The sequence below is a fragment of the Phyllostomus hastatus genome, unplaced genomic scaffold (genome assembly GCF_019186645.2).
Source record: "Phyllostomus hastatus isolate PE091 unplaced genomic scaffold, TTU_PhHast_1.1 phas_scaffold_1674, whole genome shotgun sequence".
In the NCBI taxonomy this organism is placed as follows: Eukaryota; Metazoa; Chordata; class Mammalia; order Chiroptera; family Phyllostomidae; genus Phyllostomus; species Phyllostomus hastatus.
The window spans coordinates 3,026,871-3,044,149 of record NW_025334011.1 but is presented as its reverse complement, the minus strand read 5'-3'; the positions used below and the strand labels follow the sequence as shown (position 1 = coordinate 3,044,149).

General features: G+C 39.4%; 1 protein-coding gene across 1 annotated transcript; it reads right to left on the bottom strand.

Annotated features, from left to right (window-relative positions):
• Positions 1-7,485: 7,485 nt before the first annotated feature.
• On the bottom strand, positions 7,486-16,440 carry LOC123831253 (C-X-C motif chemokine 15-like). Its single transcript, XM_045858072.1, has 4 exons — positions 16,228-16,440; positions 15,440-15,569; positions 10,064-10,147; positions 7,486-8,481 (listed from the first exon to the last, which is right to left on the bottom strand). The coding sequence occupies exons 1-4, from the start codon at positions 16,286-16,288 to the stop codon at positions 8,469-8,471; spliced, it is 288 nt and encodes a 95-aa protein (XP_045714028.1). The 5' UTR covers positions 16,289-16,440; the 3' UTR covers positions 7,486-8,468.
• Between the last annotated feature and the right edge of the window lie 839 nt (positions 16,441-17,279).

Genomic DNA, 17,279 nt, shown 5'->3' with positions numbered 1-17,279 from the left:
TTATCGCCTCCTGGGTTGTCCAACCATGGGTTGCACTCCCGTGGCAGACAGCTGGACTTGAGCAGAGGGAAGGACCTGATTTACTTGCACTGCTATCCCCTTTGCTCCGCCCACTGTGACCTTGAACCCCATGCACTGTGACCTCCCTCTTTCCCCACCTTCCCACTGTGATTGGCATGTCTACAAGGGCTGTCCCAAGTCAATGGAAAGGAAAGGATCGGGAAAGGAAAGTCAAGACAGTGCCACTTGGCCACTTGGGGTAAAGCTAGTGCCAGCAATAACAGTTTATCATGCTCATTAATTTGGGATTTTAAAACAAATGAGAACTCCCGTCCACACATCCCCAAGTGCATGTCTTCATCACTTAAAAGCAAGTTCCATTTGAAAAATATCCTTTCATTTTGTTCCTATTTTTGTTTATACAAATATCGAATTTTCAGGAAAAAGTGCATGGGAGGGGTTTTAGCAGTTTAATGAATTTTTAATTAAGAAAGGGTAGTTTGGTAGTCTACTTAAAAATGTTTCTGGGAAATTCACTAGAAACATCAACCAATAGGTTTCGGTGAGCTTAGCTTCTGTATTCCTACTGCCGCCCAGAAAAGGGGCAGGGCTCTGTAGCCCCCAGGACAGATGAACACCCCATGCCTGTACCTCCCTCCCCCCAGCTAAGTCCCAGGGCATCATGGCCCTGCCTGGAGACTGGGCTAGTTCTATAGGCTCAGAGAGCCTGGAGAGGGTGCCAACCCCACCTCTAGTATTTTGGGAGGTGGGGAAAGTAAACAGACTTTCCCTTCCCATTCCCCTCAGGGTGGTTCCCTACCAGCCAGGCTTGCTACTTCTAGAAGAGAGCGGGGAGTGAGACTGCACTCCTGAGATTGGAAGGAAGGAATGGGAGACTTGCTCACTATGTTGCTGTCAGCACAAGGAAGCCAGGAGAGAGTCTTGCTCCAGGAGTCAGCTTCCTGCCTAGTGTGTCAGGAAGGTGTCAGAATCAGAAGGGGTCTGTGGAGGGCCATCTCTGTTGATGGCATCAGCTGGGTAACTATAGCTGGTACATCTCCTTTGTGAAATCACTATCGTGGGAACGGACCATTCTGAATACATATGGGAAAGGACAAGCTGTGCGTTGCAAAGGTTGGTGATGACAGACTAGTTCCCCATAGACCTAGGCTACCCTTCACTCTTTTTCTAGAGTGAGGGCCTGGAATGAAGGCATTTTCCCCTCCATCCCTGGAGCCTAGAGATTTGCTTCGGCTCCTTGAGGAGGAAGAGATTGCAAGGGCAGCTGCCCAGAGCAGCTGGGTGTGTGCAGTCTGGCTCCTCTCGGGCTCTCTCTGCTTTCTTCTGTTGCACTGCGCCTTGTCCCTCAGCCAGCCAGACAGCCTCCCCACTCAGTGGATGAGTTTGGAGTGGCTGGTGTGACGTGTTTGTGACTAGAGCAGCTTGTAGTGCCCACGGTGACAAACTAGGTCTCGGGGGCTCACTCCACCTTTGGTTCACCTGGCTCTTGGCCTTGCCCTGTGGGAAGGTAGGCCAGGCTCAGTAAGCCTCGTCCCATCACATCTTCCCCTTAGAAGGGCCAGCTGCCCATTGAATCAGCAACTAGTCCATAGTGTAGTCATACAGCTGTGTGAAGCCAGGAAATTGTCTGTGAGTAGTAGCGCTGGAACAGAGCTTCAGTTGGTAAGAACCTACAGGGTGTTGAGTTATGCCTGGGGGAATTACCCCCAGGAGCTGGCGAGGGAGAAGGTTGGCTGCTGTTTTTACAGTTCCACTGACCTGACCAAGTTTCCTCATTCTAAATGTATAGTGTCCATCCCTCATGTAATAGTGGTTTCTGGCCCAAAGTGAGACTGTCCTTTCAGCTGGAGAAAGGTACAGAGATAGGCCAGGTGGAAGGCCAGAAGTGCTGATTGCCCAGCCATTGGGACACGTGTTCTTACTCTTCTCACCCTCCCCTAATGGAGCTAGAGGGAAGACTGGCTGATGGGTGGTTGTGGATTGAGGATGTAGTAGGGACTGGTGTTCCCACCTCCCTCTGGCCAAAGATGGGGCTTTGCCCACTGTGTGCCTGTCACCACCCACTAGCAGTCATATCCTTGGTTTCCCAGATGGGGAGGTAGCAGGCAAGTTTTTCATTTTTAAAGAAATGAAAACAGGAAACTATTGGGGGAGGTTGGAGGGGTAATGGGAGAACAATTTGGATTTTGTGTATGTGTGTGTGTGTATGTGTTGTTTTTCTCTTTTTTTGGGTAGTTGTCTGAAACTTTCCTTAAGTGCTTTTTTTTAAACTTTTTTGTTTAAAGTAAGCTGCAGGCTTTGGCTTGGAAAACCCCAGGAGGGTGGGGGGCAGAAACTGGAGGCTGCTGCCCCTTTATCTGCCTTCATGGTTCTGTCCCCTTCCCCCAGCCCTTCCCTGACCCCATGAGCCAGGCCTCAGACCTCCCAGCTAACTGCTTCCCATGAGCCACTACTCTGTTGTCAGCCTATAACCAAAGGAGCTGGGGGTCTGGGCCTGGTGACCAACCCTTCTCAGCCCACTCAGTCAGGGGTGCTCCCCCCTGCAGATAGGAGGCAACACCCTATCTGCTACCATCAGCTCCTTCCAGAGCCCATTGCCTCGCCCTGCCCTGTCCAGCCCAGCCATACCCTGCTCTACCCGATCCGGGGATGCTCTGCTCAGGGATGGGCCAGTAGGGCTGCCCCAGCCTCCCTGGTAAGCAGAGACTCTGGAAACCTCTGGGGTCCTGTTTCCTGGCCACGTGACCCCAAGGGTGCACACGGACCCCTTGGGTGTCTAAACAGAATGGCATGGGAGGGAGGGCCGCACCCCTGCAGTCCTGCTCTGCTGGTCTAGCAGGCAGCTTCCCACCACACCCCGCACCTCAGGCTCCTGAGTCGGCAGATTAAGCATTTTATAAATTGTATTTTAAATACATGTTTTAAACTTGTCAAAAAAATTCATTGAACTTTATATGTATCACACACAGAATGTTGTGTGCACATGATACCTCAATTCAAAGGGTAAGCGTATTAATAAGAATAGTAACAAAATCTGCAAAAAAGTAGCAAATTAAATAAAATGATGTGATAGTAGGAGCATGGATATCTTTTTTGACCAGCTTGTCCCAGGAGTATCTTACTTTGAATGACTCCAAGAGATCTGGGTTATAGTTGAGCTTTAACCAATGTGTTTTGAGGCAAATCTAAAGAATAACAAATAATTTTCATAAAGGATCTAATTAGTGGTCTTTCTTAATTATCGATTGATCCATCTTGTAGATTAGGGACCCATCTCACCTGGTGAGATTTGCATATGAGAATAATAACTTTGCAGTAAGGGACCAAGAATGACTGAAGTACGGACATACTGGAGTCATGGAAACTGGTTAGGAGATACAGAGATCTCAAGGATACAGGTAAAAGTCTGAGAAGGCCAGAACTAAGTCGGTGGCAGAAGAAAGAGAGAAGAGGATTGCATGAGGGTTGAAAGGGGTGTAGAAATGGCAGGACCTCAAACCTGGCTGGTTGTGGGGTAGAGGGAGAGGGTTAATCTTCAATGGCCTGGCTCAGGCAACTGGATGAACTATCATGTAAAAAAATATGAAAACAGTGGAACAGTGGATTTGGTGAAGATAATGAATATACCTCCTTCTTGAGCTCCATAGCCCATGGGATTGAGTATAGTCAGGAACAAACGTGTGTGCTTCAGGTGGGGCGTGGTGGTGAGAGGTTGGGAGACAATTCTTTTCAGCAGTGACAATTATTGAGTCTCAAAAGAAGAGAAAAATCTCCACATGAATGATGAATTCTGGAAGGAGATTTGGCTAAATTTAAAAGGTAACATTTTTGTTTTTGCCAAGAAGAAGCTGCAGAAGACAGGCATTGGTCCAGACTAAGATTAAAGCACCAGATGACCAGTGAAGGGTGGCTGGTAGAGCTGGCAAAGAGTAGCAGTCAGGATGTCTTAGCCTGATGAATTACCATGTCTTTCCCATTACCATGGGAAAGAAATGTACCTCACCCAGAAATACACAGAGGGTCTCTTTCTGGAGGTTCTATGCCTCAGCACTCCACAGAGGCTGGGTGCAACCTGGGTGAAGCTGGCTAGAGTGGCAGCAGTGGAAGAAAATGGAGACAACAATCTTGGCATCACACCTTGTTTCTGCCACTAGCTGGTGTTATGATCCTTGACAAGTCATTTAAATTTGTGTTACCTTAATCCTCTGTGAAAAAAGGGTAAAATGTGAAGCAATTGTAATTTTGACAGCCTGTGCAGTGAAGGAGAAAATGCACCAGATTTTGAGGGGTGTGGAGGGCTCCATGGAGGAGGTGGTATAAAAACTAAAATCATTCTTCAGATCTTAGTTCCTTTAAGTGTTCAGTTAGCTGAAGGAAAGGTAAGAAAGCAGCACGAGGGGAACAGATCCAAGTAGAGGAAACAGTATGAATAAAAGCTTTAAGCCAAGAAATAGAATAATACCTTCAGGAAGACTATTAAGTAATAGGATATGACTTCTAGAGCATAAGTAGGTGAAAGAAATGTACTTCTTCAGTCCCTGCAATCGTCCTTTAAAGTAGATATTAATGTTCACATATAAAAGAAGAAATTGAAATTCAGAACAGTTACTTGGTTGAAATCACATATCTTATAAGTAGACAAACTAGTGGGGTCTGTGTGCTCCAAATCATGTTTTAACTATTGATTTTATCAATTCCCTACATTAACATATTTAGATGGGTGAGTGGATGCAGTAGTAATGAAAGCATACTTTTCTCAATGTATCTGGCAGGTTACATTTTGAAAACCTCAGCCTAAACAAACAAACAAAAATTACAGTGAAAAACAAATGTAATATGTGTGGGTTATTACCTATATAATGTTTGAACCAGAAACATAAGGAAGCAAAATTTGCTTGTCAAAACAGTCAAAGAGATCAATGAGTCACTAACCCTTGTTTTGTCTTAGTAGTTTATGATATCCTTTAGAAACTGCCTCATATTAAAGCATAATTAACACAGACAAGATTTGGTAGCCCTGATTATTTATTACAAATGTACAAAAAAAACAAAGCAATATGATTTTCTTCTACACCTAATTCACCAAGAGCAATTCCATCTTAGCAAAACCATGTATGTGTTTCTGGAGGCCAGCTTCAGATTAGACCGATCCTTGAGTTCACTTTTTGGAGCATTGGCCACATAGTAGGTCATGCTTATTCATTCCATGGTCTTTTGTTTGTATTTTGGCTCTTGTCGGTTGACTACAATGTAGTTGGGTACGAATTTTATTTTTCTGCCCTGCTTAGATTCTACTGGGCTTCCTGAGTATGCGGGTTTCATTGCAACTGTTAACATTTCAAATATTAACTGCCTCTTGCCTGTTCTCTTTCTCTTCACTGTCTGAACTCCTTTGAGAGATAAGTTGGATATTCTTATACTAGTCTTGAAGTCTCTTAACTTCCTTTTTGTATCATCTGTATTTTTATCTCTGCTGCATCCTAGATGCATTTAAAAGCAACTGTGGATTAGATTCAGCTTTAGAGACTTTTCATGGGGAAGATTGTTTTTTTTTTTTCCCCAATCATTGTTTGTATTGAGGCAGACGTGTTTCCTTATCACGAGCCTATGATTTTTATTGAAGATTCTGATTTTATGCAACGATCTTTGTTACAACTCTATCTTACCAAAATGCACAATCATGTCATCTGTCCTAATGTAAGATTAAAATGTCAACATCTAGGCTATTGATCACACTACCTCCAGTCCTTACCCTGCACAACTTAATTCACTTATCTATGAAATTTCCTCTCTTCTATCTCTTTCATTTTCAAAGGGCCTTGGGGAAGATCCTGAAGGATTTCCCCCCCTACTTTCTGGAGAATTAAGCTATTCATCTAAAAAGACTTATATTTTATCTCATCTAGTATTTCTAGGTGATTTGTAGTATAAGGGTTTCTAGATTATTTTGTCCAAACAAACAAGCAAAATGTTTTAATAAATAAAAAAGCACCTTCTGGAACCTGAAGTACAGCACTCATTTAAACTTCCCTTAGTTTTGAGAAGAGTGCTCTCAGAGTTGTAGAGAGGCCCCTGAGTAGTCTTCCAGCTACTCTGGAAATCGCCTGCCTAGCCCTGGGGTGGCTCCTTGGTGGCTGTGTCTCAGTAGTGTGTTTACAAGTGTCTAAACCAGAAGTGGTTGCATGACTCAATTGTGTTAACTGGATAGTTTCCTCTTGAAATGTGGAATTTTGTATTTTAAAATACTCTGAAACATCTACTTGTGGTTCCAAGATAGTTCTTTTAATTAAGTTCAACCTTAGAGCTAATAGTTAGTGTGCAGCTGAATAACATAATTATTATTTTTGCCATGATCCACAGCAGTAAAACTTGCCACCTGCTTCAGTGACTTGGTCTGTATATTTTGGATAAGACAATGTGAACATGTACCATAAAACTGGCTTTATAACAATGGCAACACTTTATAATATTTTATGCTAGCTTCCAAAGCAGCTTCAATTTATTAACTCCTTTTAGAAATCCTACAAGGGATAGAGATACCTTGGTTAGTATTGTTTTGCCATGTGTTCATATTCACAACTGAGTATAGAGATGTTTAGATACTTGCTCAGAATCATACAGCCCAAATCTTTTCTTGCCTAGGGCTCTTTGTGGGTATCACCTATGTAAAAGGCAATAGTTTCTCCTGAGGAAATGTGTTACTCTATTTCAGCTTAGCTGGCTTTGTTTTCCCCCTTGCATATGCAGATGCATGTATGCAGTGATAGAACCCTTTGGAGGCACGTGCCCAATTCATTCATTAAAAAGCTCTCACTTCTCTGGAAAATGCTTCTGCATTCTACAGCAGTGGGTCCCAGGTAGCCTTGTTAGCACCATGTAACCATGATCCCTTGGCCACAGTTGATTGGACCTGTGTGGATACCTTAATTATTATGGCCAATAAGGTCTTCTATCCTAAGAGTTGGAAATTGAACCTTAGGGAAAGCAACTTTTCATGGACAACTTGCTATAGAGATTAGGAGAGCAGAAAGAAAGGAGAGGGGGGAAAACTTGAGCCAGCAGAGAGAGGCAAAGACATAACAGATGTCAAGAAAATTTCTGAGTGTTCTAGTGCTTATGTACTGAATCCATTTCTGCTACATAGTCAATATCTGTGTCCCTCCAAAGTTCATATGTTACATCTTAATCTCAATGTGATGGTATGTGAAGGTGGGGCCTTTGGAAAGAAATTAAGTCATAGAGTGGAACTGGTGTCCGTAAAACACAAGAGAGCTAGCTCTCTCTTTTTTCACCACAAGAAGACAGCAAGAAGATGGACAGGAAGAAGACCTTTACCAGAAACCTGACCACACTGGCACTCTGACCTCAGATTTCCAGCCTCCAACTGTGAGAAAAAAAATGTTTATTGTTTAAGCCACCCAGTCCCTGATGATTTGTTATAGTAACCCCAAATAATGAAGACAGTTTCTGAAGAAGCATTCTTATTCATTGACTTCATGAAAATATCACTCATCTGCTTACACATTTTTCTTGAAACAGTAAGAAAAAATTATGTTTTTTGACTTAATATGGTGTTACATATGCAGAAATTCTAAGAAGTTCCATAATTAAACCATTATTTTAACTCTGTGTTTCCCATCTCTTCTTTCTGTGATCTTTCCTGGGTCTTGGTGGTCATTAATTTCATCCCCCTTCTCCTTACATTTCCTAGGGTGGATCACTTCTACTTTTGGCTGATGTTATCCATTAAGCTTGCTTAATTTAAAAATAAATTCTCAAAAGTTAAGGAAATTTTATATAAAACTGTATGACATCTCATTTCCTTCTTAATGAAGTCTATTTTAGATCTTATAATGAATGAAAAATTCCTCTGAAAGAAGTACTTTAGTTTTGAACACTGCAGATAAGTAATCTTACTTTATACTGAGATCCAAAGTTGTGGGTGACTACAATGGAGTGGAGGTTAAGATCTTTGGGGCTCAAAAGGTTGAGCATTGAGACCAGAGTGTTGATATATTAATTTAAAAAACATACTGATGTTATTAAGGTTAATATCAAAGGATGGGGTAGAGAGAAAACCAGTAGTCAAATGCCAGAGTTAGCTAGGAAATTAGGTGGACCAAAGGGTTGTAGGGGAGCTGTGTGGAGAGGTGAAATGTTGAGCCTAACAGGGAAAACTTGTACCAACTCTATGAGTTTTGGGGACTACCTTTCCTACATAATGGAAATTGCATTGCCTTTCCTTCCATTATTCTCCTGTCACATAGCCAGTCACCTACCTGATTGAAAACAACCTTTAGGTGTGCAGCATAAATAGAGAAGGCAGTTCATTATAGTCCTAAATGGGCATAAATTGGTGCGAGTTTAAAGAAAATTCTGAAGGATGTCCAAGCTCGCGATGAAACCAAGGGCTCCTGATATCCATGGGATATGATGCTCCTTGACCATCAGTTAGAGGTTCTATAATATAAGCAGAGTGACGTGTCACTATACAGACATACAGGATGACTCATGTGTAGTCATTTGTAGGAAAAAAACATAAAGAAAAAAGTCCATGTATTTGGTAGACTGAAAATTAATAATGGCCACAATTAGATACTTTATGTGTATTATCTCCATTTCTCCCATGATAGCTCAAAATAAGGACAAAAATTAAAGTATGTAAATCCCCAGTGTTAAGTGAATTATCCAGAATGACACAACTTACAGCTGGTGGATCTGGAACACTGAACCCTGGCTACAGGATCAAAAAGCTCAAGGTCCTCCCCCCTTAGCAGTTGACATCATTCAACTGCTAAGGGGACCCTCAGGTGAATCGTAAGCTTCACAAACCCTTAATTTGTTTTCCATTTTATTTTTCAATTTTAAAATGACAAAATTTAGGCTGTTTTTCATCATGATCAATCACCTCTTTCTTTATGCCACTGCTATGACTTAAAAATCTAAACAAAACAAAACAAGGAAGGTCAGGGGGTGAGCTGGGATGGAGGTAAAGGCAGAAAACTGTACTTTAACAACAATTAAAATTTAAAAAATAATACACTTCAAAAAAAAGAACTTTTTTCATAAATTAATCCAAATGCGCTCTGATCATCGCCTGCCAGTCCTCATTACACCTGCTCCGACCATCAGTTTGCAAATTCCACTTGGAGTTTCGTTTCTAGAACTGCTGTCAGATATACATTTTTTTCAAAGGGGGAATTTTTTCCCTTATATTTCTTTTATCAAATTGGTCTATCATCTGCCTAGCTGGGCTGCATAAGACAGCTTCTAATAATTTCCAATCACTTTCATATTCAAGGAGGGTATTTGGATATTATGTTAAATAGAAGGTGTGGAGTACTGGTTCTTAAACTTGAGCATGCATCAGAATCACCTAGAAAGCTTGTTAAAATAGACTGTAGGCTGGAGAGTATTATGCTACGTGAAATAAGCCAGGTAATGAGAGACAAATACCATATGATCTCACCTATAAGTGGAACCTAATCAACAAAACAAACAAATGAGCAAAATAGAACCAGAGACATGGAAATAAAGAACAAACTGACAGTAACCAGAGGGGAGGGAGGAGGAGGATAACAGGGTAAAAAAGGGGAAGGGTCAAGTGAAGGAACATGTATAAAGGACCCAAGGACAAAGACAAGAGTGGGGGGGGGGGCTGGGGAGGAGTGGGGGTTGGGGTTAAGACTGAATGTGGGAAGTGGGGGGTGGGTAGGGCAGGGGAGAGTAATGGGGGAAAAATGGGGACAACTGTAACTGAACAACAATAAAAAATAGACTGTTTGGCCCAACCTCAGAGTTTCTGATCCCATAGGTTGGAGATAAGACCTAAGAATTTGCATCTCTAACAAATTCTCAGGTGACACTTATTTTGCTGGTCTAAGGACCACACTTTTGGATTCTGTAGTATAGACTTATTCTAATTTTATTGTAATTTTATTCTAATGTGTAGAAGAGCTTGTATGTTTTCTAAATACATATTTAATTAAAAGAAAATAGAGAGCATGGATATGAATGAGGGTATCCCTAGTATTAATTGTACCTGTCCAAAATCTTTTTGATAATGGTCTTCACCCATTCAGCTTCAGGATCCAAACAAACTAATTTTCCACTTTTCAGTGTGACTCTGAAAAGAAAAGAGTGTTTTATTTAAATAATAACTGTACTCAATAATGCTTTAAATTTATTCATTAGAATATCTGCAAAAGTTAATGCATATGTTTAAAATAAGCACACAATTTTCTCAAAATATATTAATCATATTATTAGAATATGACTTTGAATCACATCGGTATGTACAACTAAATTACTTTTAATCAACGGAAATAGTATCTTTTCATAGAGATTTTTAAGATTTGAATTAATCAGCAAATATTTATTGGTTTTGGGATGTACAAGGTAAGGAGACTCTGGAAAATCTGCATAAAATAAATATAATATTTTCTAGGCTGCCAGTCATCAACCCCTTACTGTGTATTTTACAATTATATCTATGTTAATTTTGTTAGTTTTTAGTCTCACAATAAGCCTCCTTTATTACTGGAAGAGACAGAGCATAATTTGCTTATTTGGCTTATTTAAATTAATTCTGTAGTTTTCAACTGCACTTTACAGAACCACAAAGCTTGACTCCCTTGAAGTTCATTACATGAAGAACAGATCATCTTACTACACTCAGGGTTTAAGTAAATAACACAATTTAATACCCAATCATAAAAACATAATGACAATAATATAATAGTAGCTCCTTAGCAAATTACCAATACAAACATAGCCACAAAGCATCATGAAGAGTGGTAAAAACTTGGAAGTATTCCCTTTGAATGCAGAAACAAGACAGGATGCCTACTACCATCACAGCCATTTCTGCCAAGCTAGAAAGGTGAATAAAAAGTGCAAGTTTTTTCAAAAGAGGAAAATTAAATGGTCATTAATCCCAAAAGATGTGACTACCCAAGTAAACGGTTGATGGTTTTTAATAATAAGAGGAAAATGTTTTTGTAGAGAAAAATTGTAAAACTTTGAAGACATTATAAAAGGCTCCCATAAATGGGGGCTACCCTATGTTCTTGAAATAGAAAGCTCAGACTCATGAAGATATCAATAATTCACAAATTAATCTAGAAATTATACTCACAATTATACTTTAATTAGTGCAAATTTGCAAGCTGCTTCTGAGATTGATGAGGAAGAGCAAAAGTCCAAGAAAAGAAGAGCCACTCTGAAGAAGATGGGGGAATTTTCCTTTCCTGATGTTAAGAATTACTATAAAGTATTAATAATAAAGATGGTGTACAAGTATAGACAAATCTATTAATGAGACAGAATCAAGAGGTCAGAACCATCCTTACACACTAGGAGAACTCAACTTATAGCAGAAGTAGCATTGTAGATCAGTGGGCAAATGATATTTTAATAAATAGTGTTGGAGCTATTGATAAACTATATAGAATATAAAACTTTGATATTTTCATCACATCATATACAAAAATCAATTCTGGGTTTGTTAAATTTTAAATACCCCCAAAACTGTAAAAATTTTAGAAGAAAAAACAGAAACATATTTTTATAAACTCTGTGAAAGGAAGTTTTTTTGAGACAAAATACTAAATCTGCTAACCAGAAAAGAGCATATTGTTAAATTCACATTTATGTTAATTAAGAAAATGCCATACGAAGAATGAACCTATGAATCCCAAAATTAAAAAAGAGTTTTTTTAATATAAATATCTGACAAAGGATTAATATCCAGACTATGTAAAGAAAACTTGTGAGTCAATGGGGGAAACAATAATATCCAAACAGCAAAAGCAGCAAAGAAGTTGGTAGTAATTTCATGGACACAAATGTGCAAAACATATGAAAAATTTTTCAACCTCATTAATAATAGATACATGTTAATGGGAAAATAAAAGATAGCAATTTCTACCCATCAAATTGCCAGAACCAGTTATTGGTCAGTATGTGAAGCACCAGATGATTAAATGCAGGAAGGTGTGTCAGCTGTAATAGTATGGCAATACCTAGTAAGGTTGAAGATGTGAACACCCTAAACTCAGCAATAATTTTCAGATATTCTCATATACATGAATCAGGAGATATAAAATATGGATAATAGTAAAAACCTGGAAAAAACCCAAATGTGCACCAATTGTGGATTGGATAAAAGAATTTTGTATTTATCCATTTAATATTCTTACAATGAATATCACTGACATTGAATTAACTACATCTAAGCACATCAAAATGTGTGTATTGAAGAATATAATATTGAAAATAGAAGCAAGTCGCAAAAAAATACATTTGGTGTGATTTCTTTGACCTAAACTTCAAAAGCAGCCTTAGTCCATTTCCGCTCCTATTATAAAAGTATTGACTTAAACAACAAATATTTGTTTTATTTCTCACAATTCTGGACGTTGGGAAGTTCAAGGTCAAAGTTCAGGCACTTTTAGTGTCTGATGAAAATCTACTTTCTAGTTCATGAATGACCATCTTCTTGCTGTGTCCTCCCACTGTGGCAGGGTAATAGAGCTCTCTATGGTCTCTTTTGTAAGGGTTCTAATCCCATTCATGAGGGTTCCACCTCCATGACCTAACCACCTTCTAAAGGCTCCTAATATCACCACATTAGGGGTTAGGATTTCAACATACTAATGTGGGGTGTGGGAACACATTCAGTCCATAACACAGACAAAATAAATAGTAATTGTTTTAGGTTTTTATTTTTAATTTTCTTTTTGATTATTTATTTATTTAGAAGGAGGGGAAGGCAAGGAGAAAGAGAGGGAGAGAAACATTAGTGTGTGGCTGCCTCTCTCACGTCCCCCACCAGGGACCTGGCCAACAACCCAGACATGTGCCCTGGCTGGGAATCAAACCAGCGACCCTTTGGTTCACAGACCCGTGATCAATCCACTGAGACACACCAGCCACAGCTGTTTTAGGTTTTATACACTGGTGTTAAAAAGATTTTTAAACACAAGAAATATCATGGTTTAAAACAGCAGTTACTTTTTGGCTTGGGGTAAGTATATGATTTGAGAGTTGTATTAGTTTACTATCATAACAATATAACACAGGCTGGGTGCCTTAAAACACAGAAATTTGTTTTCTCACAGTGATGGAGGCTATGGATCAAGATGTTGGCAGATTTGGTTTCTTCTGAGGCCCCTTGCCTTGACTTGCAGATGGCTGTCTTCTGTGCACTCATAAGACCTTTTCTCCCTGTACACACATTCCTGGTGTCTCTTCATCTTCTTAAAAGGACACCAGTCATATTGAATTTGGTTCCACCCTTATGACCCCACTTAAACTTAACTTTTGAAAAGCTCTACCTCCAAACAGTCATATTCTGAGGTATTAAAGATTAGGACTTCAACATAAAAATTTGCAAGGGACAGAATTCAGCCCATAACATGAGATCACATGTGGATCTTTTATGTGTAATAATTATGTTCTAGATTTTTGCCTGGGTGGCAAGTGAGTGGGGTATTGTTACTCTTTAAACTGTATAGATATGTATTCATACACTCTTTTGTGTCTGTGCTTAAGTAGAATCCTAAGAAAGCCCACTGAGTTTCTCTCCCTAATTGCCAGGAAGGTGAGCTTGACGGGATATCAAACCCACAACTATGTCACATTACATACCAAAAGGGATCTTGCAGATATAGTTAAGGTTTCTATGCAGTTGACTGAATTAAAACAAAGTGTGATTATTCAGGTGGGCCTAATGCATGGTCCCTAAAAGCAGGGAGCTGTCTCTGCTGTTGGCAGAAGTGAGAGAGATTAGAAGCATGAGACACATTCAAGAGACAGATTTGAAAGCAGCTTCTGGGAGCTGAGAGCAACCCTGGACCAAGAATAGGGACACTTAGTCCTACAACTTCAAGGAGCTGAAATCAGCCAACCATATAAATAATCCTGTACGTGGATTCCCACCCAGAGCCTCCACATGGGACTTCAGCCCTGCTGACACCTTGACTTTAGCCCCTTATGAAACCCTAAGAGTTCTCACAACAACAACAAAAATGATAATTGTGTGACATGGTAGAGGTGAAGCCACTTGGACTGCTGACCTACAGAACAATGAGATAATAAATAGATTTATTTTAAGTCACCAAGTCATGGCAAAGTGTTACTAAGCAAAGAACAACTAAAACAGTATGCATGGTATAGTTCACAATAAAAAAAAAGTTTTGATAAAATACAGAAGTGTTTCCCACAGGCTCTAAGCTCTATAATTGTAGGCTGATGCTTCAGAAAGGTTGTCAAGCTGACCTCCAGAGCCATTAGACCATATTGGACTGGTTGTATGTGTCAACGTGTAATGGAGAGATTTTCAGACAGTCGAGATTATCCATGTATCCTTACAGAAGACCGTGTATCTTTGCTTATTGTTCATGTTCATGGACTTCAACATCCACTTAGACGAATTCATATCCTAATCATGTTCCCACTAGAGAGCCTTTTATTTCTGGAGCAGGTATATGATTTTTTTAGAAATGAGAGCATAAACACTGGGCAATTATCTCCCCACACTGTGCAGGGATAACGTTCAGAGCCTGGCCTCCTATACTCTCAATTTAGTACATTTGTTAGTGCATGCCCACTTTGAAAAGCACAGTACTACAAAATACCCAAATAGACATTCTTTCCAAAGACATACACATTGTCCACAGACATGAGAAAGTGTTCAACATCTCTCGTCATTAGAGAAATGCAAATGAAAACCCCAGTGAGGTACCCCTTCACACCTGCTAGAGCGGCTGCCATCAAGGAGACGAGAGAAAACATGTGCTGGCGAGGATGTGGGGAAAGGAACCCTGTGCTCTGTTGGTGGGAATGTAAGTTGGCATAGCCACTACAGGAAACAGTGTGGAGGATCTTCAAAATGTTAAAAGTAAAACTACATGTGATCTAGCAATTCCACTTCTGGAAATATATCAAAAGGGGGAAACCCCCCCACTGTACTCAGGTAACTGCTCTACCATGTTCATAGCAGCATTATTTCCAATAGCCAAGACACAGAGACAACCTAAGTGTTCACTGATGGATGAATATATAAAGAAGATGTGAGGTTATAGATAGACAGATAAATAAATGTTTCAGATGTATGTGAATTCTTAAGATTTACTCTCTTAAGTAAGAAACACAAGAATACATTTTTTCTTTTTTTACTTTCTCTTTTTATTACATCTATATGTAACTATATGTATTTGATTGTATCTATATGAATTGATGGACACTAAACTTATTGCAATAATCTTTTCACAATATACCATCTCGAACCATAATGCTGTGCACCTTAAATGTATGATGTATATCACTTATATCTCAAAACAACTGGGGAAAAGTTAGAAAAAAAGAAAAGTCTGGTATTAGAGGCTTCTATTCTCCCCATATCTTCGCTACTTACATAATTTCTTTTCTGCTGCAGGAGGCACCTTCAAGGATCAGCTGAATTTTTGAGATGAATTTGACAGGAATAAAAGAAGAAAGGGTCTGAATACACTGACATCGCAACTCTTGGTTCTCACAGGGATCAGCTGTGGGAGAAAAGCAAAACAAAACCCTAAGTAACAACGATAGCCATGATGCGTAATTCTTTACCTGAAATTTGAAATCAGCGCGACAGGGCAGTCAACACACAAAATAAGTACTGATAGAAATATCGAGGGAGACAATCACACGCCTAATCATCTGCTGTGCTGGTGACCAATGAACATTTATTGGACATCTACTATGTTTGAGAAACTGGTAATTACACTAGATCAATAATTCATTGCTTAAAATATAAAAAACTTATTTAATAGTAAAGTCAACTTGATTTCCTTCTATGAAAAGATGTAAACATAAGGGTTTTGTATGAATTCTATTATTTAAAGGTAGTGATTTCTATTTGCCTACCATCATTAAAATGAACACCCTAAACCTATTTGCAGTAATGTTCTTGCTGTCATCTCTAATAAGAAAAACAGAGACCATTAAGGTCATATATTTCTAGGAAGTTAAACAGATTTTTAAAAATTAAGTTAATTGAATAAATTTCTTGATACTCTGAAACCTAAATATATGTTCTGCTTAGGAATTGATTTCACAGTTTCTACATTTTGCCTAATACAAAATACAATCTCTTAGATCTGATATTGTCTCTGAAGTTTTCTACTGCCTAGAAGGAAAGGACAAAAGGCACGGTTGGCTTACCAAAGATACCCAGGACAAGGACCGCCAGAAGTAAGAATGTTCGTGAGCTCGCAGCAGCCATGTCTGTGCTTGACCTTGATCCTTGTCTAAATGGTGGAATCAACACTACAGCCCCCTTTTATGTGCTCTCTGTAGCCCTGGGAATTTTTTGTGCTTCTTGCATTCTCTCTTTCCATTGAAGAATGAAAGAAGCAATTGCCAAGTGCCACGTTTGCAAAGTGACACTTTGTAAGTGTCACTTACAAGCCAAAAAGGAAGCAGGGTTTGTTTTTCAAGTTTTGTTTAATTTGGGGGTTGGGGTAGGTTGAGGTGAATTTGTTGAGTAGAACAAGGAACCTATTGTTTCTGAAGGTAATGAAACTTTGCAATTGCTAAGGGCTCAGGTCCAGTTGCAGTTAATGGTGACTTGCAGGATGGAATCACAAGAATATCTATATAGGTTTCTAAGGTTATACTTGTACAAAGTAGGAAATTAAGATGCTTTTCCACAGCAAGTATTTGCTTTTGGCTTTTATGCTTATTTGCATAATCCAACTCAGTCATAAAATCATCTACCAAACTCTAACTATATGTGCGGTATAAATAATCTGCAAAGAAACTGAAGTTCAGACTATACTAACCCTTGTCCTCCAAACAGCAAAGTACAGTTTACTTTTGGTTTGAAGGCAGCAGTTTCAACACATGTGAAACTGAATTATCTAACAGGGAACTATGAGCTTCAATTTTTGTTCCTTAAGATATATGAGACCTTAATTATACCATACTTAATACATTTTTTGCATTAGCAAATCAAACACTAAAGTGTTTGCATTTATTTCCTAGTGCTGCCATAACAAAGTACCACAGACTAGGTGGCTTAAAAACAGAAACTGTCTCACAATTATAGAGTGTAGAAGTCCAAGATCAAGGTATTGGCAAAGCTGATTTGTTCTTAGGGCTGTGAGTGAGAGAGGGGGCTGTTTCAAGCCTCTCTCCTCAGTGGTAGATAGTCATCTTCAGCTTGACATGGTGTTCTCACTGTGTACATATGTCTGTCCTTGAATTTCCCCTTT